The sequence below is a fragment of the Sus scrofa genome, chromosome 18 (assembly GCF_054392235.1).
Source record: "Sus scrofa isolate SSC_HxYL_T2T_F1_AM1 chromosome 18, Sscrofa_HxYL_maternal_Yorkshire_Landrace_v2.0, whole genome shotgun sequence".
Classification (NCBI taxonomy): Eukaryota; Metazoa; Chordata; class Mammalia; order Artiodactyla; family Suidae; genus Sus; species Sus scrofa.
In genome coordinates this window covers 50,225,450-50,253,278 of record NC_139400.1, presented here as the reverse complement: position 1 = coordinate 50,253,278, position 27,829 = coordinate 50,225,450, and the positions used below count along the sequence as shown (strand labels likewise).

Genomic DNA, 27,829 nt, shown 5'->3' with positions numbered 1-27,829 from the left:
CCATGTGAGACCCCACTGAGTCCAAGCTAGGTGTCAGATGATCCCCTGCAAGAGACCTTGGCTCCAAGGAACTCCTAGATCCAGTGACTCCCACATCATCCCTCACTGCATTCCAACATCTATCCATCCCAATCCTGCCCCTCTCCGAGCATCCCAACCAACAAGATCACCCCGAAACCATGAGGGTCTCTCTCATGGATGCCAGGGCACAGGAAAGCCAAACTGGGTAAAAGGAAACCCAAACTTTTCCAAAAGGGTTTCAAATAGATTGTTTCAATTCACACTTAGTGGTAACCTCACCTCAGCCTTCAATAATTTCTCCTCCATTATAACAACTAAAGAAATAGCTATAAGCATTAAGGACATTTTCTGTGCCAGGCACACAGCGAAGTATTGATACACATTTGAAAACCCTTACAACTCTAGAAATGGGTACCACTTTCCCTGTTTCACAGATGATAACCTCAGAGAGATGAAGTGTCCAATGCCATTCTGTAGCAGAACCAGGCAATAACCCTACTGACGCCCCTAGTGATACCATTACTGACATGACACTGCAAACTCAATGAATATATGCTGTGACCTAAATACCCCAATAGGGCCTAGGAGGTGGAGCCATTTACGATTAATCCAAGATGTAAAGCTTCACCTTGGCTGCTATAATTGGCATTGTCATGACAGCCACTGTCTCACCGTTTGTCCTAAAGAAAAGTCCACTGACAACTCAGTAGGTAGGAAAACACTGTCAGATCTGACGATTTTTAATCCTCTTCATCAGAATGAATTTTTTTTTAAAAGGATAAAAGCTCTATCACTGGAAATACAGAGATTATTACAGGAAAAGTCAAGGTTTATTCTGAATACTAGATCGCAGAGAAATGGAAGGATGAGAAAATATAGTGCGATGGATAAGCTCTCCAGTCCCCCATTTTTGGGAGGTCTTAGCCATGATTCTCACATTTTAATGTTCTTTAGAACTGCCCGGGGTGCTCAGAAAAAAATGTTGATTCTCCAGTGGAGAAGGCCGTAGAATCCTGGCTTGTGGCCCGGAATCTGCATTTTAAGAAGCACCTAATTTAACTGCCTTAAACCAATCTTCCTTTTTTTTTTTTTTTTTTTACCATATTTGGTCCAAAGACCATTCCCATGGAGACACCACATGAATTTCCTATTAGTCTCATGTGAAGGAAGCCTGAACCATCTCATTTCCTCCCACTTTAAACCTGGAGTCTGTCCAGGGTGTCTCTTCCTGAGTCACACAACAGATGCCTTTCTAAAGAACAGCACCATTCTACATTTCCAATAACCCCACCTTAGAAGATTAGAGATAAAATCCAGATTAGAAGCCAGGATTCACTGAAGTGGAAAAAGAAAAAAAGAACAAAGATGCAACATATTCCAAATTTAGAGATGTGCGATGGTAACGATTCTCTTACTTAAATGTTATTTTATGCCATATTCTTACATTAATCACAAAGGTAAACATGGCAGTGGCATGATGGTTATTTTACTGAACTGTCTTTCAGTCTTTGGGGAAATTTTCTGTAAAAGAAGAAAACAATCACGATTCCATATAAATTACTGCAGTGGAGTGAAAATAACCTTTTCTTTTTTTTTTTTCTTTTTCTAACAGGCACTACGTAAAAATAGAATCTGTGCCATCTCTCCAATTCACTTCCAATCCACTGCAAATAAAACCGGAGTCTAGGGAGGCGGAAAAAATATTACATTGTAAAAAGGTCTTGAATTTGTCCAATAAACAGGGAGTACAACCAAGAGAAACAACAGTTTTAGCCTTCTGTACATATCGGCAACAGCGTGGAAAAGGGTAGCAATTCAGAAAGTATTTATTCCTCGTCTGAATCATCAAGGTAACATTTCCCTGAGAAAAGACAACACGTGTGCCTCTGAGAGTCACTTTTCCCTAAGGTAAAAATAACAATTCATGCACATCACAGGTTTTCCACATATCCTCCGTTATTCTGCATAGAAAAGATGCTTCCATTTAGAAGAAATATTTTCATAAATTTACCAGTCCCAGTATAACCACCTGTATTTATGTTCACGATGAAGGAATTAAGGATAAAAGATGCTTCTAATGTTCCTAAGATTTTCACTGAGTGTTTCAGGTTCAATTATGAAAATCAATGCAATTTTATAGTGGGTGTTATGAAACATCAGATCTCATGAAATGATTTCACAGATTAAATGGAAAATGTTGCTATAAGTTACACAATGATTTATTGGGCACTAGAGTGGGCATTGAAGAGGAAGGAGTGAAAACATGTGTCCTCTTGCTGTATCCCTCTTGAGGCACTTTCCTGTCCCAAAGACGACTTGAAAAGAGATAGAAAATGGGTAATAGAGAATCTGAACATATAGGGTCTCACAAATTCAGTTCATGAATGGCTTTGAGAGAAGAGAAAGGGACGGTGAAATAAAAAACCAAAATGGCCCTAAAAGGCTCTTTCTTGACATTAAATTGATCAAGTAGCACTCCCACCCCTGACTTTAAGAATAGGGAATTTAAATTATCTTCTGAAAATTGCATCAGGAATATACTTTTCAGGTCTCAGAGAAAGAGAAGAAATAGCTTTAACAAGAGTCAGCACAGTGGGACGTCTGAGCGGTTGACACAACTCCACCTATAGGCACCAGACAGTGCTGACCAGCTCAGCCATGCTGCGCCTCAGCACAGCTCCTCCTTCAAATCCAGAAGCCAAATCAGCTTCAGCACAGCTGGGATACCCTCAGACCAGTGGGTCTGAATCAATGCACACCTACAGGAATGCATGCAGTTGGGGGCTCTTAGAGATAGTCTATACAATTCCAGGAGCTTGACTGATTGGGAGTAATTCTAACTCGTCTGTGTGACTTCCCGTGGAAGTTCTGGGCTCAGTGAGAGTCTTGGGAAAACAGTAGGATATATGAAGAGGACTAGGGCTCAGGGGAGACACACTTTCATGCAGTAAAATGTTAATGAGTGCTTACTCTGCCTACAACTCCACTATCAAACCACAGTTCTGTCTTTGTGTATTTTTTTTTTTTTTTGGTTTCACTAAGTCTTAATTTCTTCATCTACAAAATGGACATAGAGCAGATCAGCAGATAATAGTAGAATTATGATTACCAAAGATCCTCTTAATGTTGAATATTTATAGTCAGAACAAATCTGATCTTCCACGGCCAAAGTCAGACTGGGTCTCGTAATGCCAGACCACTGTACAGATCACTAAACTACTCCAAGACAGAAAGAAATGAAACCCATTCGGATTTTGACTAAAAACGATGGCAGTACAAATGCTGAAAAGATAGTGATATTGTTGGAGCAGGGAAGAAAAAGACAATGAAAGAAAAAAGGCAGGAATGACTGAAAAAATTATAAATGAGCTCTATGTGAAAACCTCTTGTTTTCTAACAACAAATTTAACTACTTTTCATAAGGTACCATGTACACTGTAAGACCTTTTCATTGGTGTTACCTTTAATGCTTCAATAACGGCTGGTGGGTAGCTCAGTCCAACCATGTTTGATGTCCGTCTATACATTCTGGATAAAACAGAAGGGAACATATGATATTATATATTACAAAACAAACAAACCAACAAAGAGAATTAGCAGGCCATAGACTTATACCAAGTATTGGCAATTAACAAGAAGTCATGTCATCTGATGACCCAAGGAACCTCAAACTTCTTTTATAATTTTTCATGGTCACTCCAGTGGCCTAAGGGGTAAACTCAAATGCAATTAAAAGCAATCTCAAACATGTAAACCACTGGAGCCAAAAAAAAAAAAAAAAAAAAAATTAAGTCTATGTGCCCCAAATTGGAAATTAAATGATCAAAATGGGTCTCATTTTCTGCTGGAAGTGAATTAGTATAGCATGGACAGTATATAACGCAGTATTTTAACTTGAATGAAGAACTCCTATGGGTAACCCATTTAGAAAAGCTTGTCCTTTAGAACTGTCAAAAACGAGAAAGAAAACTATCCCGGGTGACCTTTGCGCTGACCGTGGCATTTCTAAAACGTATAATTGTGTTACAAGGATTGTAAGAAGAATACATCAATTTCTGGAACCTATTTCTGAGGAAGGGGTGTAATTTAATTTCAAAGAGCAAAATGACTAACAAAATTGGAAAGTGCCATGGGAAACTCAAATCCCTTCAATGAACTCCTCCCTGGGTCAGTACCCTCAAAGCATTCTTGACCTGGTCCAAATCATGCACATATGTCAAAGGATGGTGGATGAGATGATGTCCTTTAAAAATTAGAGGTTGAACTCAAATGAAATCTTCTCTAGTCAACACAAAGAAGTCCGAGCAAAGGCCAAAGCTTGTCTAATGATGCTGCCGAGATTAAAATAGATATGTTTTTGCCATCTCTCATTCGACTGCCTATATCCACACAGAATTTTCAGTATTTGTAAAAATATCCAAACTAGATCAAAGCAAAGCCTTTAGTTATTCGAAACCAGTGTTTTGCCTTTCGCTGCTTTGGTCACTGAATGACAGGCGTCTTTACCTCTCCACGAATATCCCAGCCTGCACTGCGTGGACAATGCTCTTGAACCTCGGCTTCTCCTCGCTCCTTCTGAGCATCATCCCCATCTGCCGTGTGAAGGTGGAGGCCAGCCAGTCTCGGACCTCGGAAGGCACAGCATCTGATTGAATGTCACTGAGCTCATCCTCTGTGTCCAGGAGTCGCCTGCACCCAAGAAACACAAGCAGGACACTGAGATTAAACCTGAAGTGAGAACAATCTGTTCAAAGCAGCTGTTCCTTCCCTCCACCCCACCTGCATATACACATGCAAAGAAACCAAAATAAGCTGGCCACAAAAAATCCAACACGTTTATGCCAAGGCTTGTGAAAGCCCACCAAAAGTGTTTCAGGATGGCTTCCTCTACCAGACTGGACAAAGGAACAAAGGAATCAGAGAAAGTCAAATAATACTTCATCTCAGGCTCTATGGGTCTCAGACCCCTTACATTCAGGAGCACCCAGTATCTTTATTCCTAGTTGGCTTGTGGACTTTGAATGGAATCTACACCTTCCACTTAAAAATGCATTTAAGGAGTTTCCACTGTGGCACAGTGGGTTAAGGATCTGCCATTGTCACAGCTGTGGCATAAGTCGCAGGTGCATCTCAGATTTGATCCCTGGCCTGGGAACTTCCATATGCTGCTGTAGCCAAAAAGAAGAGAAGAGAGGAGAGAAGGAGAGAGGAGAGGAGGGGAGAGGAGACGAGACGAGATGAGACGAGAAGAGAGACGAAAATGTTAAAAATGCATTCACAGGGAGGTTTATTTCCTAGATGGCCATATGCTATTATTTTGTTTTAGAAATAATGACACTTAAAAACTATAGACAACAATACTGTATTATATAAACTTCAAGGTTGGTAATTGCTAGATCTTAATTGTTCCCACTACACACACACACACACACACACACACAAATAATTACGTGACGTAACAGGTGTTAGTTAACTCTATGGTGGTAATCATATTGTAACATATAAATATATCAGGTCAACACATGGTACACTTTCAACTTATACAGTGTTACATGTCAATCACATCTCAATAAAAATACATTTTAAAAAAGAAAGACTTTGCAAAGTATTGCCCAAATCACATTAACCCAGTAATAAAGTCATGAAGCCAAATGATAGCAACTGATATTCTCTCTAGTTTGATAAGACATTACAGAAGCTTAAATGTCTAAATTTAAGCAAATTTTCCAAAATAATGCAATTCTTTATTTGAGTACAGTGATTTAAGTCATCTGTCAGGTGTGCTTAGCAGGTTTTTCAAACATGTTCATAGGTTAGACTAGAAGAGAATATAAATAGCAAAAAATTAAAATAAAACTTTGAAAGTTGTATCTTATACTTGTATTAAGCCCTACTAAAAATATGCAGTAAAAACAGGTATCAATGAAAAATTGTTTTTTCCTTTAGACCTATCAATTGTGAAGTAGGGGAAAAATGTTAACATTTGGGAAAAAACTACAGCATCAAATTTCCTTAAATTAGGAATTAAGCATATCACCAAAAACTAAGACACATTAGATTACTGTGAAAAACTTTCAAGGTGAAATTTGGCATAGAAAAGTAAGACATCACAAAAACTAACAGAGGAGAGTGTCTGAATTAGAAAAAAGGAAGAAAAGCCTTTCATATTTACCATTTCATTGAAATGAATAATATGCAATAATTCCAGTGTGACAAAGCATTTGATTAAAAATCTGGTAAGATTTTTAAAAATTACTTTTTCTCCTCTGCTATTATCTCACTTTCATTGTCATAATGGGTATGTGAGATAAGTTCTATTGGCTCCTTTTATAAATGAGGATGCATAGAGGATATGTCATGTCCAAATCTACCCCATTTGTTTGTGAAAACTAAAGTTTCAGTCATTTGAATGCTACCTTCTACATGCGATGGGGGACATTTCAGAAAAGCCATATGAAAGAACAATCATATCACCACACCCACTTCTTGTCATTTCAGCTTACCTGGTTTCATCAATGTATACAGACTCAAGCACTGTGGCTGCATATTCCAAATTCTTCTTAAGATCTACCACTGAAGCCTCCCCTCTCTCTAACTGTTTGACCAAAGACCGTAACCTGGGGGAAAAAAGACATGATTCAATTAGAACAGAGGAAATAAAGAACAATCCTACAATTAGAGTAATGTACTTTAAGTGTCTTTATTTATTCCAATACGTCTGAATGGAAAATAAAAATCTAATGACGGAATTGACCAGTATTTCTCAAAGAAGCAAGTTATGAAATAAAGGCACACATTTTCCCACTAGGAATCAAGAGCAAAAATGTTCTCATCTATAAAGGCAGTGACCACCCCCAACATTTTGTAACTGCCTTTTATCTTTCTAAGCATTTCCTAAATTATCAATGATTTTGCTTCTTCTCTGGCTTTAATGTTTTTCAGTCCTAACTGGATGTAGCAAAGCATGACCACCAGCAACATCACCAAACACCACTCGAGATTCTGCTATGTTGAGGCATTTGTTCACCTGTGACCATTGAGACTAACAGCGCCATGGCCCAATGGGTATTCCAAGACAGGTGAGGAGATGTAGACCATCAAAATAACCATAAAGGGCTACATAAAGAATCCATGAAGGCAAACTCTTTTACTGGACAGGAAGAATTCTTCTAAGAACGGATAAAAACCCTAGTCTTTTTTTTTCTTTTTTAAAGGAGGATGGATGATAAACCAAGATTCAGAGGAATCTTACCCATGGCTAGATAACAGTTCCAGGCAGTTTAAGAGAAGCAATAAAACATGCTCTCCTCTTCCTTATAGGAACATAATCCCCACAGAGAAGGACTTAGCATATATGAGAGCAACAAAATGCCAACAGATTATCCAAGCCCTGCAACTGGAAACACTGTAAATATCACAGAGACTTGGAGATGACAACTCTGCAGGCTGTTTGATAGCCAGCGAAGAACAGAAACTCTGAGGACAACCTTGTATTTGAATCTTACTTCATGATGCATTAGTTGTGGGAATACCAGGCAGGGTATTTAGCTTCTCTGAGTGTCAGCTATAAAGTGAAGAAGCAACTACCAAATTTCCTAGGATGATATAGAGGTTAAATCAAACTGATACTGATGTAGTCACATCAACCATGTGACCCATGATTTTTTTCCCCCAGCTTCATTGAACACAGCTGACATACAACACTGAGTAAGGTTAAGGTATACAACATGATGATTTGAGGCACACACACATAATGCAAAAGGACTACTGCAATAAGGCTAGTTAACATCACCTCATCAATTTCTTTCTTTCTTTTTTTTTTTTGGTGAGAACATTTAAGATGTACTCTCTTATTAACTTTCAAGTATATAATACTTGAAACTAATACTTGCTAACAGAACCACCATGCTGTACTTGAGATCCCCAGAACTTACAACTGGAAGCTTGTTTCTTTGACCAACATCCCCCATCACCCTATTGTTTTTTAAAAAGTCATTTGCTACCATTACGGTCATTATTATGTAGTGACCTTGATCATTAAAGGTAATCAGATGAGAAACAGCCTGTTAAGGTCCTTGAAGTTATTATCAAGTCTCCATTTCCCAAGACTGGTCCCACTTCCCTGACCTCAAACTATCCTCAGACTCTCACTCTTAAGAGAGCACACGTCAACTTCTCGGCAAGGCATAAACTACTCCTCTCCAGATCGACAGGAAAATGACTGACAGTAACGAAGGAGGAAAATCAAATCCCAGGATCAACCTTAAAAAGTAGGCAAAAGGTTCAGCCATATAAAAGAAATCCCCAGAAACTTCAATAATGTAAGATACAGAGGAAATGAGATTGAACGTGGCCACTACCTGACTTGCGCATTTCCAAGACGCAGAAGGGAAATGTGCAAAGGAAAGGAGCAGAGGCCTCTGCAGGCTTGGAGGGGAGAGTCAGCCTGTGGATCCCGCGGATGACACTAAGAAGTGTTTCTGGTCTCCAAGGCAGCCCAAGACAGGAGTTGGCATGGAAGGGTTTATCAGTCACTCACACATGGTGGACAGCCAGCCTGCCAGAGAGTGGGGAGGCTGCAGCGGCAAAGTCTGAGAGCTGCTCCAAATAAGGAATGGAAGCCCTTCAGCAAAACACATTCTTAGCTACACCAGGCTCTAATTCTGACTCTCACCTCCAGGAGCACAACTACCCCCTAGACTATTTGGACTCTCCACTGGCAGAGTAAAATGAGAGTAAATTTCAACTTTCTACAAAATGTCTCCCTTCATTGGAGGTTTAAAGATTCTACCAGGAATAGACATGAATCTCCCATAGACCTATATCAATTCTCAAGCCATAAAAAAATGATGAGGGAAAATATAAGACCTAATAGAAGTAAGAACCTGATGATTCCATCTTCCTATAAAAGGGCAGTCATAAGAAATAAACAAACAGAAGTAGCTTTTATGAAATAAGTTTTCCTGGACTGAAGCAAAACCTTTACAAGAAGATGAAAAAGATCAAATAAAACCAGAAAAAAAGGAAACATTCTACATATGCTGTTGTCATTTTTTACCTCCAAGAATAACAACAACAAAAGAATATGACAATAGTTGAAAAAAAGCTACATTCTTACAAAGGAACAAAAATTCAAGCTGGCCAGAGACTTCTACCATGCCAAATATCACAATGCAATTTAACAACAATATCAGTTTTTGAGAATAATATGGTGTAATTCAAGATATCTGTATTTATGCCTATATTTAGTAGGATTGCTGTGTATATGTGAAGCCAACAAATACACTCTCAGGTCTGAGTAAGTTCAAAATTTCATCATTAATACACTTTTCCAGAAAATAAAAACAAAAACACTTTAAGTGAATCTCTGGGGCAGTGGTCTTGCAAGGATAGATTCATGGGTATCCAATTAGATTGATTCTGAATTCATGACCTAGATACAACAAAGCCAACCCTGCAGTATTTATAGAAAACACCCAGAGACCTTCACCTCTCCTTTTTTCATTCAAGGATGATAAAACAGTGGAAAAAAAATCTACAAAAAGACTCAGCAAAAAAGAAAGTGGAGAATCATCTTCAAGATGCAAAGAAAGGACTCGCTTTGGAAGAAGAAACGCACTCGTGGAAACAGAAGTAAATTTTAGGGAACATCTTCTTTGCATTCAATAAAATTCAAGAGAACCGATTTGTGAAACCTAGGTGAAACCTGAAATCATAATGGAATAAAGTGAATATATTGAGAGAGGAAAAGAAATTAGAAAGAAACATAATATTACAATAGAAAGACAATAAGAACTTAAAAAAAAAAAAAGAAGTAGGAGTTCCTATTGTGGCTCAATGGATTAAGAATCCGACCTAGTATCTGTGAGGATGCCGGTTCGATCCCGGACCCTACTCCGTGGGTTAAGGATCTGGCCTTGACGCAAGGTGTGGCAGAGGTCACAGCTGCGGCTCAGATCTGGTATTGCTGTGACTGTTGTGTAGGCTGGCAGCTGCAGCTCCAATTTGACCCCTAGCCCGGGAACTTCCATATGCCGTGGGTGTGGCCATAAAAAATAAATAAATAAAAATAAATAAAATTTTAAAAAGTAGTAAATAGCGACCAACTTCCTATATACCCATCTCCTACTTGGACCAGCACCCATCAGAGATATAAGCTACTGCTGTCCCTGTCCATGTAGCAGCCGGCCTCCTGAGTTACGGGGCTGCCACACGAACCCGAGGAATTTCCAGATGTCTCTGTTTCCAAATATTTTTGAGCTCTAGGTTAGCACTCAAGTGGGTGCTTCTCCACTGGCCCTTCAATTCACCCCCTTCTCCAATCCTTCATCCTTCTTGGAACATCCTGGCTTGACCCCCACCCTACCCCAGCACCTACCACTATCTCTTGCTAAAATTGCTTCTTTGTGGGCAGAGGACTTATGCATTAGCTCCTTCACCACTGGTCATCAACTAGCCTCAAAAATTGAAAACTTCCCTAAAATTTCTGGGAATAAGGAGTCGCCCTTCCCTACTTTCCATCACAGTACAGCTTTGCCCCAGATCTCAATGCATCTTAAGAAGGGTTGCCTAAAAATGGCCAAGAGCCTTCACACCCATATGTTAAGTATTTTTGGTCAACTTGGAGAAGACTAACTAAGCACAAAGGCTCAGATACCTTCCTTTGTTTTCCTAGTAAAGTTTGTCTGGATGTTTTTCCATGTGAATTCACTTGGCCTAAAGGGTCCATGTCCTCAAGGACAGGTCACATGGTAACTTGTAGGCTGTACATCTAGCTTTTTAATCCTACGCAAAAGGATTTGGGGTCTGGGCACCTAAAAACACAGGGAGGGAGGGAGACAGGAAACCATCACAACAATAATAATAATTTCTCTTCTGACTGATGTTCATAGTTTCCAGCACTCCATTCATTTCTGTCACTGTGGCTGCCAGATTACAGTTCCAGTATAGAAGTGCAACACCATTTTAGGAAGAGCTTATGCGTTGAAACTCTGGCAAGACGCCTTGCTGTTAGGGTAGTGTATAATTTCATTGGGGATGAGCCTGTGCATCTCCACGTGAGTCCTTCACTTCTTCATGTAAACTCTTTGCTGTCTTTAGGCTTCTTTGCTACAAGGCATGTGGTGAAACGCTGCATCCCTTTAGTGCTCAGCATCCGCAGGTTCAGAGCAAGTCCTGGATGGAAGCTGAGTTATCTTGAGACCAGGTCATTATTTGGGAAGCATAAAAGTGTCAGAAGAGAAAAACTAAGTGAGGGAGGGCCCGCACATTGTATTTTGGAACTTGAAAGGCTTGGTAAGAAAAAGACAATGTCTTCTTCTTCTTTTTTTTTTTTTTTTCTTTTTTTCCAGAAGATCATTTCTAGGACCAATGGGGCTGACTTTATTAGGAGGCAACTTTTTGAATCGACTTCGTAATTTAGAAAGTGCCCGGAGTTCCCATCGTGGCATGGTGGAAGCGAATATGACTAGGAACCATGAGGATGCGGGTTCGATCCCTGGCTTTGCTCAGTGGGTTGAGGATCTGGCGTTGCTGTGAGCTGTGGTGTACGTTGCAGGCGTGGCTCAGATCCTGTGTTGCTGTGGCTGTGGCATAGGCTGGTAGCTGTGGCTCTCTTGAGACCCCTAGCCTGAGATCCTCCATATGCCACAGGTGCAGCCCTAAAAAGACAAAAGAATAATAACAATAATTTAGAAAACAATGGACTCAGCAGTGTTCCCTACCCAAGTGAGGTCCCCCAAACCTTTCAAAATTAAGCCTTGAGCACACATATATTTGTGGTGCTTTAGACCCTGCTGAAATGAAATCACAAAAGCATAAGCAAAAACAAACTGGAATAAAAAGCCATGAAACACACTTTCTTCTATATGTCCATTCTGCCCAAGGTTATTGCCACCTGAGAATGGACAAGCAGCTTCTACAATGCCAGCACAGCCGATGACATATCAGACAGGCTTCGTTTAGTTAGAAAGAATGTCAAAGGGAACTGGATCTTTTATAGCATTTCCTGTTCATGTCTCAGTGAATCATGAGTCTTAAAAACTCATCTGAATAAAGAAAAAATCACCACTTCAGTTCATCACATCCGTGTATTTGTAAGGCAAAGGCAGCTCTGTGTACTTTTCACACACCTGTTTCCTCTATGTCACTCCCATTCCTGCCACTTACCTAAATGCCACAGAAAGTAAACTGAAACAGCTCCTTCAAATGGGATTTGAGGCTTATGCTTTAATGTCATCCGATGATGCCATCTGAATGTTTTTCTGGAGATCTGTTGGTTTCTATAATTAATTAACATTGCTGTTCTTGAAACTTTCCTTCAGCACTGATTGGCTGCTTTCTGGACGTAGGGACTGTGATATGCTCCAGGAACACAAAGGGGAGAAACGCAACACCTTCCCTCAATTAGGGGTAACGACAGCTAATCAGGGCAGACTGTGTAAGCACAGCAAGCATGATGGCAGGGGCGTGACAAGGGAGCTAAGAAAGCACAAAGGAGAGGAATCTCCAAGGAACCAGGTCCTCCCTAAGAGGAGGTGACATCAGAGCTAAATTGAGGCCAGATAGGCATCAGCCAGGCAAGCAAGATGGGATGGAGAAATGATGGACTGGGGACCTAGGGCACAGCCTCTGAGATGGTGATGCATTCAAAGAGGCATGAAAGTTTGTGAAAGTTCCATGGTAGCTGGAACTCAGGGGACATGGAGAGATGTAATTTCCAAGGAAGGTAGGAGTCAGACCCTCGTGGGTTTAGCAGGCTAAACTAAAGGAATTTAATTTTCTCCTGGAGTTAACGTGGAGCCCCTAAAGAATTTTTAAATGGGGTAGGGGGTGGCATGATAAGACTGGCATTTCAGAAAGATCAGTCTAGCAACAGAGTAGAGAAGTGCATGTACTTAATGAGTGGGGAAATTATATTTTTGTTGTAATTAGGCTTGTCTGGTAGCCTGAAGAGTGGATATTATCTCTCATGTGACAGAACTTGGATAGCATGTGGCAGGAGCCTGGTGGCAGGATGGATCACTGCTTTTAATTTCTGGGAAAGGGCTTGCTATAGGTATGTGGTTTCCTGATTTAGTGACCTCCAACCAAAGATAAGAACACCAGCAAAAAATGAAGATGGCAAGAATAGCCCAGTTATGTAGCTGTCAGTTACTGCCTGTCAATGCTGTAAGTAAAACTTTTTGCTCTCATGTTTCTCAATTCCACATACTTAAGGCAGATGCATAAATAGATTTAAAGAAATTATTAGGCTCTATTTACTTTTTCACTCAAGAAAAAAATTGGTATCAAGGTGCATATCTGTATTTATACATATTTCTCTAAATAAGCTATTAACTAGTTAAAAAAAATTAGTGAGGTTAAAAAATTTTAAATGACATCATTAATGAACTGGTCCTAATTGAACATGTACTGAACACATCATCCAGTTGTGGTATAAGACATTCCCTTCAAGTACACATGCAACAGTTATCAAAACTGACATTATGCTAGGTAACAGCAAAATCCTCAATAAATTTCAAATAATTGAAATCATACAGATATCAGGTATTCTCTGGCAACAGTGGAATTCAGCTTAAAATCAATAACCAAAAATGTCTAGAAATATTTCAAATTTTTGGAAATTTAGGAATATACATCTGATTGATCACAGGTCAAAGATTAAATCAGAAAATAATTTTAGGAGTTCCCATTGTGGCACAGCGGAAATGAATCCAACTAGTAACCATGAGGTTGAGGGTTCAATCCCGGGCCTCGCTTAGTGGATTAAGGATCCAGCATTGCCGTGAGCTGTGGTGTAGGTCACAGACGTGGCTCAGATCCTATGTTGCGGTGGCTCTGGTATAGGCTGGCAGCTGTAGCTCCAATTCAACCCCTAGCCTGGGAACCTCCACATGCTGTAGGTGTGGCCCTAAAAGGCAAAATAATAATAATAATAATTTTAAATGTTAATGGAAATATGACTCACCAAAATTTGTGGCATTCAAATAACGTAGTGCTTAGAGGGAAGCATATGGCCTTAAAAGGACACATTTCTTAAAGTAGAAAAGAAGAAAATCTAAAAATAAGTAATTTAATCTAAGGAAGATAAAAGACAGTGAAAAACAAACACAAGAACAAAAATTAAGTAGAAAACAAACTTAACCACAGAAATAACCAACAAAGCCAAAAGCTGTATCTTTGCAAAGCTTAAAATAAAAAGCCAAGACTTACCAAGAAAAAAGAGAAAAGTCATAGATAAACAATACTAAGAATTTTTTTAAAATTACCACAGATTTATAACAAAAGATAATCATAAATACCTTTGTGCAGATACATTTTAAAAATTAGATGAAATGGGAAATGTTCATGAAAACTTAATTTATCAAAACTTACATAAGAAAAAGATAAAATATGAATACTTCCATATCTACTGAAAAAACTGAATCCATAGTTGGGTTTTTTGTTTTGTTTTGTTTTGGTTTTGGTTTTGGTTTTTTTTGCTTTTTAGGGCCACACCTGCGGCATATGGAAGTTCCCAGGCTAGGGGTCGAATCAGAGCTACAGCTGCTGGCCTATGTCCACAGCCCCAGCAACGCAGGATCCAAGCAGCATCTGTGACCTACAGCACATCTCACGTCAAGGCCAGATCCTTAACCCACCGAGAGAGGCCAGGGATCAAACCCGCAACCTCATGGTTCCTAGTCACATTCGTTTCCGATGCGCCACGATGGGAACTCCCATAGTTGTTTATTTTCTCACAAAGAAAACTACAGTGCAAAATCACTTAATCATTGAATTTATCTAAACATTCAAAGAGGAAATCACTCAGTCTTCCAGAGAAAAGCAAAAGGAGGAAACACATTCCAAATCATTTTATGGGGTCAACATACTCTTGATTCCAAAACCAAACAAGGACATTATAAGAAAAGAATGATAGAACAGTCTCTCCCATCAACATAGATGCAAACATCCCAAACAAAATTTTAACCAATTAAATCCAGTGATAAATAAAAAAGAAGGCACACAGAAAGCAATTTGCGAGACTCCAAGGTTGGTTTAACATTTTAAATCAATGAATAAATGTGACTCACTATTTTAACAAGAATAAAAGAGAAAAATCATAGAATCATCGTTAAAGACTTGGAAAAAATAATTTGAGAAATCACCTACCCATGCTAAGTATCTTTGCAAAGGAGGGAAAGTGAACTTCCTCAATCTGAGAGTGAGTCTTTAAGACAGAAGTTCTGCAGCAAACAGCGTACTGAAATACTGAAATATGGAAAGGTTTCCTGCCGAAGTAATAACATGAGGACACCTACTACCACTACTTCTCTTCAAGAGTGTATAAGAATTTTCACCAGTTCGATGAGAAAAAAAAAAAAAAGAAGGAACAAAAGATACAAGGACTGGAAAGAAAAAACAAAAGTCACTACAGATGAAATAATACTTAAGACAGGATATCAAATAATTTGCAAATAACTTATAATCAGAAGGTGAATCGAGCAGGGTCACTGGGTAAATGGCAGCAATGAGAACATGGTACTATCTGTAAAAGCATCAAAGTAAAAAATATCTAAGAATAAAATCTTACAACAGACAAAAAAAAAGTGCTCAACACAAAAAACTCTATATAAATGGAAGAATAATCTATATTCATAAATTATAAACCCAGTGTTTTAGAAGTATGAATTCTGCCTAAATTTATCGATAGATTCAATGAAATCCCATTAAATTCTCTACAGGTTATTTGCTGGAAACTGACAGACTGATTCTAAACTTTATTTGTAAATGCAAACCAACTGTACCCAAGATGGTTTTGATGAAAAAGAACAAACCAGAAGGACTTATATTCCCAAAGAGCAAGACTTATTATAAAGCCTTTAATTATGGGCCTGCACCCCTCTACCATCTCACTATTCCAGCCCTCTCCTCTCAACACCCAGCTGGCCTATGTAAGGATCTGCACATGTGCTTTTGTATTAATATAAGCACTACATAAGTAGGCCAAGAAATCTACTTCAAGAAAAAAATGGAAAAGCTAAATATAAATTGCTTTCCGATGATCCTATTCTACAAATGATTTTTCCATTCCATCAGCACGGACCCGTTCTTTGGATGTCTGCTCAAGGCTACACTGCATGCTCTCTTGGCTGCTGTGGATTTTATAATGAATATTTGCATTCCTTTTGTTTCCATGAAGCTACATCATAGAGGAAGCCTACATATCCTGGCTTCTCCTAGTTTCTGTTGGACAGAGCAGATCCAACTTCAGAAGGCATGTTTGGTGTGTGAGAGTGAGTGTGTGTGTGTGTGTGTGTGTGTGTGTATGCGCGCGCGCATGCCTCGCAAGCTGTGAACACTACACAGAAAGCACAGTTGGTTCAGGAGAAACCTTTTATTTTTATGGTATTCTGGACGTATTATAACCCAGGGCTAAAATTTCAGTTCCTTTAGAGTTGCTGATATTGACTCTGTTCCTCTGGATTCTGGCAGTAACACAATGCAGTGATTTAGAAAGGGGTTCCCCCCCCTCTAAAACACAGCCATTGGCCTCATAAAGAAATATTTCTTAAAAACCAGTTTATTCCTTACTTGTTTTTACTGTCATTCAAGTCACACATTTTGTTAAAAGGAAACAGTGCAAAAAAGAAAAATGTGCACGATTCACAAGCATGGCAGGAAAATCTTTATTTCTGAAGGAAAACACTCTCTAAAGGACAACTCTCGGTTGCCAGAGGGTATTGGGAAAGGATGCTGAGATAAGAATCCAGTCTTCTGGCCACTGTTCTTCAGGAAAAAGAAATTAAAAGAATGAAAAAGAAAAGCCAGAGTATCATTCAGAATCTGGCACAGGCCATGCTGGGGACTGTGGAGGGAGAAGGAGATGAAATCCTGCCAGGCCGCCAAAAAGGTAAGTTCCAGAAGCCATTTTTCATTTGCAGCTATTCATGTGAAAAGAATCACCATCACTTTTCTCTGCTGATAAACACGCCACTTCAAAAACATCTGTTTCAATAGACCAAGGGAATGAGGAGCACTGGAAACATCTTTGAATGGTGGTAATGAGACAAGGAAGATGAGCAGAAGTGAGAATAAACTTTGCAGGAAGTATTAAGAAGGTTGAAACCACGCAGAGATGTGTCCCTCTACATTGAAAGAGTCAACTCAGGATTCTCTGGTGGCACAGCGGAGTAAGGACCAATGCTGTCACTGCAGCGGCTGGGGTCACTGCTGTAATGTGGGATTGGCCAAAAAAAAAAGTCAACCCAGCCCCATGGCGCCCTCATTTTCCTCCCCTGAATTCTGTTCTTTATTCAGGCTGAATCGCACTGTATTGGTATGATTATCCAGAGGAGCTCACTCACCCAGCAAAATGAGACATAGTAAGATAATCCAAGATTTTACCCCCACTTTTTTCCTTCTATAATAACAGAAAAAAATTAAAATTAATTCAAAGATGAAAATCTGCAAAGAATAGCTTTCTTCCTTAAGATTATTTCTAGAAAAATTACAGAAATAATAAAAAAAAGAAAACTCAAAGGACAATTGGGAGAAAAGGGGACGTAAGGGCATTACTTTGAATGTGTGAGGACAGGGCCATGTGTGTCCTTGGTCTAGGACTCAAGAGGAAATGACAGGAGAGGAAGCGTCAGGGTCCACTATTGTTTCTCTCTCCTCCGCTGCCTCTAGATACACCACACCACCCCCACGCCTCTGGTGACTCAGCCCCCAAAGGTCACGAGATCCCCGAGAGTTAAATCAGGGTTGTTTGTCCCACCTGCGGTTCCACTAAATTCCACTAAGTTTCCAAGACAGCCGCCGCAGGAGAAAGACTGCGGAAGGACACGTGGGGGAGGCTGGATTGCAACTCACCAGCTCTGGTCACTTCCCCAGGCCAGAATCCAGTGAGATGGCCACCGCTTTCCAAGAGAGAAGCTGGAAGGTGAAGCCGGGTTGTACGCCCTGACGGATAAGGGGTCAGGTCTGGTGGAGCCCCAACCCATCTCTGCCACAGCTAGAGGATGGAATCCTGTCATCTATACTTGTGTTTTTCTTCTAAGTCTTTTGTTTCTACCCTCTTGAGAGGATCAAATGGAATACTGTATATTCAAGTGGCTTGCTAACGTTATAATCCACTAAACCGAGAGAGACATAATTATCCTGATGATGAGATAACTTCCCAGGCATTCTAATAAAAATGAGATCGTTCTCAAGGGAAAGATCCTGAATGAAAAAGGACAATCCTCAAAGGTTAAATACTATATGATACGATTTCTATAACATTCTTGAAATGACAGAATTATGAAAGGAAGGACAGATTAGTGGTCGCCAGAGGTTAGAGAGAAAGGAGCGGGGGACGAAGATGGGTGTAAACAAGGAAGTCTTGTGACGATGGCATAATTCTGTATCTTGACTGTGGTGACAGATGCAAGAGCCTATACACATAATTAGATTGAATAAAACTGAACACACATACACACACATACAGGCACAGGAGTACAATAAAACTGGGAATATGAAAAAGATCATTGGCGTGTGCTAATGGCAATATCCTGATGCGCTGTGGTTGTGCGGGATGCTTCCACTGGGGAAAACTGGGGAAAAGGTACATAGGAATCTCTCTGCATTATTTCTTTTCTTTTCTTTTTTTTTTTTTTTTTTTTTGTCTTTTTGCCATTTCCTGGGCCGCTCCCATGGCATATGGAGGTTCCCAGGCTAGGGGTCGAATCGGAGCTGTAGCCGCCAGCCTATGCCAGAGCCACAGCAACGCGGGATCTGAGCCAACTCTGCAACCCACACCACAGCTCACAGCAACGCTGGATCCTTAACCCACTGAGCAAGGTCAGGGATTGAACTCACAACCCCGTGGTTCCTAGACGAATTCGATAACCACTGAGCCATGACGGGAGCTCCTGCATTATTTCTTATAATAGTGGGCATCTCCAATTATCTCAAAATCAAAAGCTAAATTTAAAAAAAGAGACAGTCCTTCAGCTCATGGAATATTGATGATAACAGGCTGGACCTGAGTTGTCCTTACATAGGGCCTCTGGTTTCATAAGGGCTTCTCTGTTCAGATGGCCCACTGAGTATCTGTCTCCCAGATCCTCCTGTTTGGCGTCAGTCGCAAAATTGAGGAAGGAGAAATGTTTATGGGTGAGCTGTAACCCCGTCCGATGGTTCTGGAGAGGATCCAAGGAGGGCTTGCCCCTGGTGACATGTGGAGCTTGGTGCGAACCAGAGGAAGACTCAAGATTTCCTAGGGGAGGTTCTCAGGATCAGCTGAGATGCCAGCGAATGGTCAGCACGTGAACAAGATGAGAGAAGAAGAACCCCAATGACTCGACTAAAGGGTCACCGATTCCAAGACAGGAGGTCCCCTCCCCTTTTCAGTTCATCCTCATAAGTCTGTTTTATTTTGAAGTTAATTTCACCACACAGGGTGGCCACGAAGGGTTTGTAAAGGAGGAAATTCAGAACCAGGCATGAGGCTGATGGAGCGGGGTAGGGAAGTAGGTGGGGGTGTGAAAGAACCTGTCACGGTGATTGTGCTGCAGGGTGTGGTCCCTTCCAATCGCACAGGAAAACAGTCTGCATATTGTTATGCATATTGTTAACAGTCTGAAATTTGTTTTCAACAGAATTATCATTCCATTTCTTGCCAACCAGAAATAATTCTGTAACAGCTCTGGGGTGGGTAGCAGGAAGGGTTCTGGACCTGCAGTGTTTGTTATCATTATCAGTAGTTATTATCATTCATTGTCTGTCTGCTCTACCCAGTTCTGAAAACTGAATAGGTCCAAAGCTGAAACTTCATCATTTTGTTACACATTAACTGAAAAGGAAGAGCTGGGGAAATATTTTACTCAGGCATTACCATCTCACTCACCAGCACTGCCTCCCTCTTTGAAGGCAGGACTTGTTTCACTTTCCCTTTTATTAAAATAACGCCCCCTCTCTCTGTGGTTAGAAACACACATTTGACATAACTCAAGTAGCCACATGAGGTAAACACTAACAATACAGGACCCAAGGCCCATAACTATTTAGGAACAAATCTGGTCCCCTGTTAGCTTTTTTTTTTTTTTCTGTCAAAATCTACCAGAAGAGCTGATTTACAAAGGAATTAGCAGTAATCACAGCAAATACTGATGGATCAATATGGATAAAGCACTGCACTTGCCCCAAGTAAACTAGCCCTCATTGTTCACGGTGACAATTCCTACAGTTTAAAAATATTGTCTATGGAGTTTTCATTTTGGTGCAGTGGAAACGAATCTGACTAATGTTCAAGAGGATTCAGGTTTGATCCCTGGCCTTGCTCAGTGGGTTAAGGATCTGGTGTTGCCGTGAACTGTGGTGTGGGTGGCAGACGTGGCTCGGATCCCGCGTTGCTGTGACTGTGGCGTAGGCTGGCAGCTATAGCTCCTATGAGATCCCTAGCCTGGGAACCTCCATGTGCCTCAGGTGCAGCCCTAAGAAGCAATATGTATATATATGGTCTAATGCTTTGGAGTTCTCCCCTCAGAAGCAGTGTGAGCCTCCACTGAACTGGAACTTCCTCATGTAACATTTTTAAAACCTCCTAAATCTCAATCTATGTAAGATGTTTTTTAGCGACACTTGAACCTACGTGGTGGCATAATACATGCCATTCATGTAATGTAAAAACGGTTTGTTTCCAGAAGAGATGTGATGAGCTTTAGACTCTGTCTCAGGGACTAGGAAGAGGAAAAAACCGTTCCATTGAATTATTCTCTAGTAAAGGGAAGAGAGACACCGAGGGAATCGTAAAGTGTTCGACCCTAGCTGGGGACTCTTTAGAAGCCTGCAGGAGACGTGTGAAACCTCGAGGAAGGAGGGGTGCGTTCACACTTCCTCTATCGAGTGCTTCTAGAGACGGAGCTTTCCTTTCGTCCCATCAGGCGACAAACACAAACAACTGGGGCTCGGTGATGTCCCTGGCCTGGCATCGCAGAAGAGGAGTGCCTGCTCTGCCCACAACCTGCCAGAGCCTAAGGCCACCCAGAGGAGATGGGGCACCTAAATGCAGGTCTCCCCAAGGAGCCTGAGAAGATGCTGTGCTCGGTCCCCCACGGTAGGAAGTAAGAGCAACATGGCATTTTTACTAGAGCTGGGACTGGCCTTCAGAATTCACAGTCACGCATAATGGCTCAAGGAACATCCCAGGCGCCTTCTGTGTGTGTCCTTGGCTCTGGGGTAGGACAACCATGACGAGCACCCAAGAGGATTCCAGGGAAAGAGGCGGAATGAGAGAAAGCTGAGCACTGAGGCATTCCGCCCCTCTTCCTAGTTTAGACAAATCGAGATGACCCCTGAGGTGACCCCCAGGACATCCTCACGCCAACGCAGGATGGCACCATCAGAGGAGAAGCAGTGACTATAAGCTGTTCAGACAGAGAGAAGGCACAGTTTGGATCCCTCCCGACCAGGGGGAAAGAGGTGTCAGAGGTGGCCTGTGCCCTGCAGCAGGACGAGGGCAGCTGCAGACAGTGCTGACTGGCATCGCCCTCCCAAGCTAGGGACCAAGTGGGCGCTACAGCCAGACCTCAGCACAACCCCGGTGTCACAGGAGCTGAGCAGGGCCAAGGGAGCGGGGAAGAACAAGGTCGCAGACCTTGGCTGGAGATGTCAAGACTTCAGTGACTCACCGGACAAGAGGCATTGCCCTGGAGACGAGCAACACCAGGGGACAACACAGGAGCACACAGGTCTGTGCCATCTTGGATAACAGCAGGGAGAGCAATGAGGGAATCTGAAAGTCTTAAGTATTGGAAGGTTTCAAAAAGTGAGTTATCTAAAACATTGCTTAAATCATTAAACTGGTTGGCGTTTCATGAATTGGATTCTAATTAGTTTCTCTGTTTCCACCCTTATCTTCTCTCTCTCTCTCTCTCTATCTCTCTCTCTCTCTCTCTCTCTCTCTCTCACACACACACACACACACACACACACACACACACACGCCATCCCATTAGACTCAGGCCCAGCAGGCGAGGCTCAGGAAGATCAGATCACACACAGGAAGTAAAGGACATCTCGAGCGCACTGTGAAAACATGACTGGACCTGCTACATCGAGCAACTCCTCAGTGGCAGGCAGGGTGCCCAGCAAGCAGAGCTGATACGTGCTGGGCCTGCTCCCTAGAAGGCACACCTGGTGTGAGGCAAATGCAAATAACCGTCAACCTCTACGGCAAATTGGCAGCAGAGCTGCAGCCAAATATTATTCCAGCACCGAGAAGAGGAAAATTACCCCTGATCACGGTAGGACAGGGCTATGACATGCAAGTGGGATTCAACGTTTAACAAATATTTCATGGGTTCCCACAGTATCTCTGCTACTGTGCTGGGTCTGTGCATCTTGAGGATGCAGTCTGGGAAGGGAGGTGGACGCACACAGGTGCATTCCGTGTAACGTAGTTTGTCTTAAAACAGACTGTGCAGTGGGCATCACGGAAGACTCACAAGTTTGAATGTGTGGACTTCAATTTCTACAGGGCACCAAGAATCCCAAGCTTGAGAGCAATTGGTGCCCAGGTTCGCTGGATCGTCTACTCCCTACTTAGGAATAAAGAGTATTTTTAAAGAGATATTACCAAAAAAAGGTGTGTATGTGAGGGGGAAGATAGGAGATTATTCCCAAGGGATTTTCAGAACTTCTTCCCTTTGGATTTGGGACTATAAGAGCTTTGGTCCCACTGAAGGAGGACATGAGTCAGGTATACTCCTCATGTCTCCTTAGAGCATCAACGGGGCATCTGCCAGCTAACAGCCCTGCTCATCTTCCAGAGGGGGCGGAAGAACAATGGACGTCAACTCCAGGGATGGGGTAGGCAGGCAAGGAGGGTACCACCCCCTCAAGATGGCTTCTTATGGGCAGCAGCAGTCACTGCCTCAAACAGAGATCATAAGGGGAGGAAAGAAAAAGAAAGCTTAAAAAATACTTTAAAATTGTATAAAATAAAAAGTTCTTTAAATAAATAAAAATTTTAAACTCTAAAAAAATTGTTTCCTTCTTGCTAAAGTGTGGTCTATAAGAAAGGAAACTCTAAAAGGATAGAAACAGAAGTACATGTGGCAGCTCTTACATGGTTTTGGAGGATTTTTTTTATCCTACCCCACCTCAATAGTAAAGAGCAAGTGTTGGGCAGAACGATGCCGCTCTGGAGAGTGATTCTCTCCACTGGTCACCTCAAAAGTTTATGTGTCACTGAGGCAAAGCTATGCGATCATTTTATAGGGATGAATACAAAAGCACAAAAATGTTCACCATCTGTTAGGGATTTCTTCAAAAAGGCTGCTTGGGTGCCCAAGACCAGTCAAAATGTCCAGATGCTAAATGAGCAGGTGTTTGGGGCACCACGTTTATACTGAGGCTTCTGCAGGAAGGCAGGACAATGTCTGCTCCTGGACCTCAGGGAGGAAAGCTGGGTGGGGTGGGGTGGAATTGGGAAATGCACAGAGAATGGACACAAGTGGGGAAGGAAGGGAAAGTTGGATCACCGAACTATTTGATTTTATTACTAATCAAACTAATTTCCTTATTCTTAGGGGCTTCATACTAGCTCTTGCGACCTACTTGGTAAGAAAATGTTTCCAGCACTGCAACCACTGTCATTAACAATGAGAGCACCTAGCTGGACCTTGTTGAATATACTCTCCAAAACGCTTTCCTTTGCATTTTTGTGGTATATTTGCCTCCATGGCATTGAGTCAACAGGTATTTATAATGAGATAAGAAGGGGGAAAAAAGTGTTCTAAAGAAGCAATAGTAATATTACTATCATAGTAATAATAATAGTAATTATTGGTAATAATACCAGCATTATTCTAAACTCATGCTAGTGCAATGATTCCCAAAGCCAGCACTGCATTCTAATTTCCCAGAGAGCTTTTTAAAAATATAGAAACCCAGGCCAGACTTTAGACCACAGTGTGAAATGACGTAATCATGCTGATAATTCTGACCTTGCATGGTGGGAGGTAATACTTTCAGGCAAATAATCTGAATAATTAAACTGTCTTGTTACGGTTTGAGAAATCTTGACCAGTGCTTTCTAAACCGTATTGCATAGAACACTTGGCCCACGGGATGTTAAGAGGCATTGCTAACGAAAAGCTTTCTGCTTGCAAATGTTTGGGAAATCTGGATGAAACAAAGTGAAATAACATTTGTTTGGTCTTTGCTTTCTCAAGGCTTTTGTCATTGATGCTCACTAGGACTCTCCAAGAGAAGGCTACTGTGCACAGCATTTCCCTGCTGGATTTGACAAGAGTCTTATGTTTTTCTTCGTAAATCCCCCAGCCTCAAACGCTCTACTGCATGGGATTCAGGGAGCACTGCCAATAAGCCCTACTCCCCTGGATGTGCATGTGCATTAACGTTACCTTTAATGACTGTAGGAGTGAAATGGCTTGAAATGGGAAAACTTGGGATGAAATGATGATTGTAAATTTAAAACAAGGTTAGCCACTGAAAGCTTTGTCATATGCTGAGATAAAAAGATAACAAATCGGAAACATGCCAGCTTAGACATTCATTGACGCAAAATAGAAAACCACCTTTTGACTAACCCTGAAACCAATTTTCTATTTTGCTAACATTTCACCCAATTTGCTTTTCTCTCTTACACAAGTTTTGTGGCATTAATACATGATTGAGTAATGACTCACCAGTTAAATGACAGTACTCTCAGGTATTTTGATGTGTTTCATTTTTACCTCTGCAATGATAGAAGAATATTTTAAAAAATGTTTTCCCTTTGTCTCTGAATATGATTTTTCTCTAATATTTTTCTTTCTCTTGCAGGACACTCTCTGATGACCAGTTAACATAATTCACAAGGACAAAGGGCATGTAATCATTATTGCCAATTCTCAAGTGTACTGCTCTGTATTTTGAATAATATGCCAAATTAAGCACAGAACCACCATAACCTATTTATTCTTCCATATTCAAATGATCTGGGATAGAAGAATTTCTGGGCAAGGCTATAAATAACTGGAATGTATTAATTTTTTACTTCTTTCCTTTCCTGTAGCCAGAAAACCAATAATAAGTTATTTGCCCATGATAGAACATTCTCAACTACAATGCTGGTGTGTAATTTTTCTCAGGTTTTATTTAACATGTTTCCTAACATTCTTCTGAGTAACTGAGAATTTGTTTTGTTTGGTTTTGTCTTTTACTATGACACGTGTAAAAATGTGATGTAAAAAAGTTTCCTTTAGTGTTTATTTTAAAAATATTTTTAAAAGATTCCAAGTGAAATAAGTATTTTATAAATGATAATCATTTTTCATTGGTATTTTCCTGTATATATATATTTCCTCCACTAGATTTTCCTCAACTGTACAAACCTCTGTTTTATTTGCAATTTTAAAAGATTACATGGTCTGGAGCTCAACTTCTCTCCTAAAAAACAACAAAATTCACAACTAAAAGCTAAGCAATCTCCACACAAATGGACCGGAAACCTTAAAAAAGATACCCTACTCCAGAAGAAAAAGAGGAGGCCACATCAAGAGGTAGGAGGAGCGATTTCGTGATATAAACAACCCCATACCTCCCAGGTGGGAAGCTCCACAGACTGAAAACTAATTGGTTCCCAGAGACTCACAGGAGTGAGAGTTCTGAGCCCCACATCAAACTCTCACGTGTGGGGATCCAGCACGGGGAGAAAGAGCCCCTGGAGCATCTGGCATTGAAGGCCAGCAGGGCTTGTGCGCAGGAGCTCCACGGGACAGGGGAAAACGGAGACCCCATTCTTAAAAGGTACACAAGGACTTTCACGTGCACTGGGTCCCAGGGCAAAGCGAGGTCTCCATAGGAAGACCTCCTGACTGCAGTTCTTAGAGGACATCCTGGGAAAACAGGGGTGAATGTGGCTTGGTGTGAGGGAAGGACATTGAAGGCAAAGCTCTCGGGAATATTCAGCAGCAGTGCCTTTCTCTGGAGGGGGCCATTTTGGGAAAATCAGTCAGCTTTTGCTGAGAAGCCCCAGGGCAAACAACAATCCAGGTGGGATCACAGCCCCGCCCCTCAGTAAACAGGCTACCTAAAGACCCCTCAGGCACACAGCTGTCTCTAATCTCATCCAGAGACTAAGCCCCACCCACCAGAGGGATTAGAATCAGCTCCACCTACCAGTGGGCAGGCATCAGCCCCTCCCATCAGGAAGCCTACAGCAAGCTCCCATACTGACCTCAGCCACAAGGGGGGCAGACACCAGAAGTAAGAGAGGCTACAACTCTATTATCTATAAAAAGGTCACCACACCAAAAACCTATAAAAATGAAAAGACTATAACTCAGATGAGGGAGAAAGGAAAACCCCAGAAAATCAGCTAAGCGATGAGGAAATTCTCAGCCTCCAGGAAAAAGACTTTAGACTGTTGATGCTGAAGATGATGAAAGACATTGGGAATAAACTGGAGGCAAAGATGGATAACTTACAGGAAACACTGACCAAAGAGATACAAGATATAAAACTTAGACAAGAAGAGATGCAAAATACAATAACTGAAATAAAAAATTCACTAGAAGCAGCTAACAGCAGAATACAGGAGGCAGAAGAGCCAATAAGCGAGGTGGAGGACAGATTAGTGGAAATTATGGATGCAAAACAGAAAAAAGATTGAAAACAAATGAAGAGAGTCTCAGAGAACTCTGGGACAATGTGAAATGCACCAACATCCCTACTATAGGGGTGCCAGAAGGAAAAGAGAGAGAAAAGGGGACAGAAAAAATATTCTAAGGGAAAATAGCTGAAAACTTCCATAACATGGGAAAGAAACCACTCACTCAAATCCAGCAAGCATGAGTACCATATAAAATAAATCCAAGGAGGAATACACCAAGACACATATTAATCAAACTAACCAAAATTAAAGACAAAGAGAAAATCCTGAAAGCAGCTAGGGAAAAGAAACAAGTAACATGCAAGGGAACCCCAATAAGGTTATCAGCAGATTTTTCAGCAGAAACTCTGCAGGCCAGAAGGGAGTGACATGATATACTCAATGTGATGAAAAGAAAAAACCTCCAACCAAGATTACTTTACCCAGCAAGGCTCTCATTCAGATTTGAAGGAGAAATCAAAACCTTCACAGATAAGCAAAAGCTGAGACAATTCAGGAACACTAAACCAGCCTTACAACAAATACTAAAGGAACTTCTCTAGGCAGAAAAGAAAACATAGCAATAGGAAACAAAAATCCCACAAATGACAAGGCTCACCAGTAAAGGTATATATACAGTAAAGATCTGAAATCATCCATGCACAATTATACCACCCAAATCAGAAATCATGAGAAAAAGTGGGTACAAATGCAGGACACTGGAGATGAACTTGCAATTAAGAGAACAACAACTTAAAACAATCTCATATACGTATAGACTCTTATATCAAAACTTCAGAATAACTGCAAATCGAAAATCTACAATGGATACACAAACAAGGAATTTCTGGAGAAGAAAGATATCTCATAGTAAATAAGTACATAATCCACCATGAAGGGGGTCATTTGACATCATTCTTGGAATGCTGAAGACTTCTTGGATCTGATTCTGATTTCCTCTTCATCAAAGAATTTATGATAATTATAATTAAATAATGCAACTGTACAATTAAATAATACAGTTCTACAATTGTATTATTAATAACCATTTCTCTCCATGGTACAATGTAAGGTCTATGAGGTCTTGTTTATCACATCACCTAGAATGGTGTAATGCCTATATTGAAGAATCAATAAGATGTAACAAATTGTGAGGACATATTTATATAGTTACACTGTTTT

General features: G+C 40.9%; 1 protein-coding gene across 16 annotated transcripts in view; it reads right to left on the bottom strand.

Moving 5' to 3' along the window:
* Window positions 1-27,829, bottom strand: part of PDE1C (phosphodiesterase 1C) — a 609,477-nt gene that overhangs the window by 104,237 nt on the left and 477,411 nt on the right. For all 16 annotated transcript variants that reach the window (XR_014834316.1, XM_085005901.1, XM_085005902.1 and 13 more), the window contains 3 exons: window positions 6,525-6,638; window positions 4,528-4,710; window positions 3,483-3,549 (listed from right to left, as the gene is read on the bottom strand). Coding sequence is in view for 15 of the 16 variants with exons in the window: in XM_021079206.2 (XP_020934865.2) it covers window positions 3,483-3,549; window positions 4,528-4,710; window positions 6,525-6,638 (364 nt within the window). In the remaining variant the exon portion in view is untranslated. The remainder of the gene's footprint in view (window positions 1-3,482; window positions 3,550-4,527; window positions 4,711-6,524; window positions 6,639-27,829) is intronic.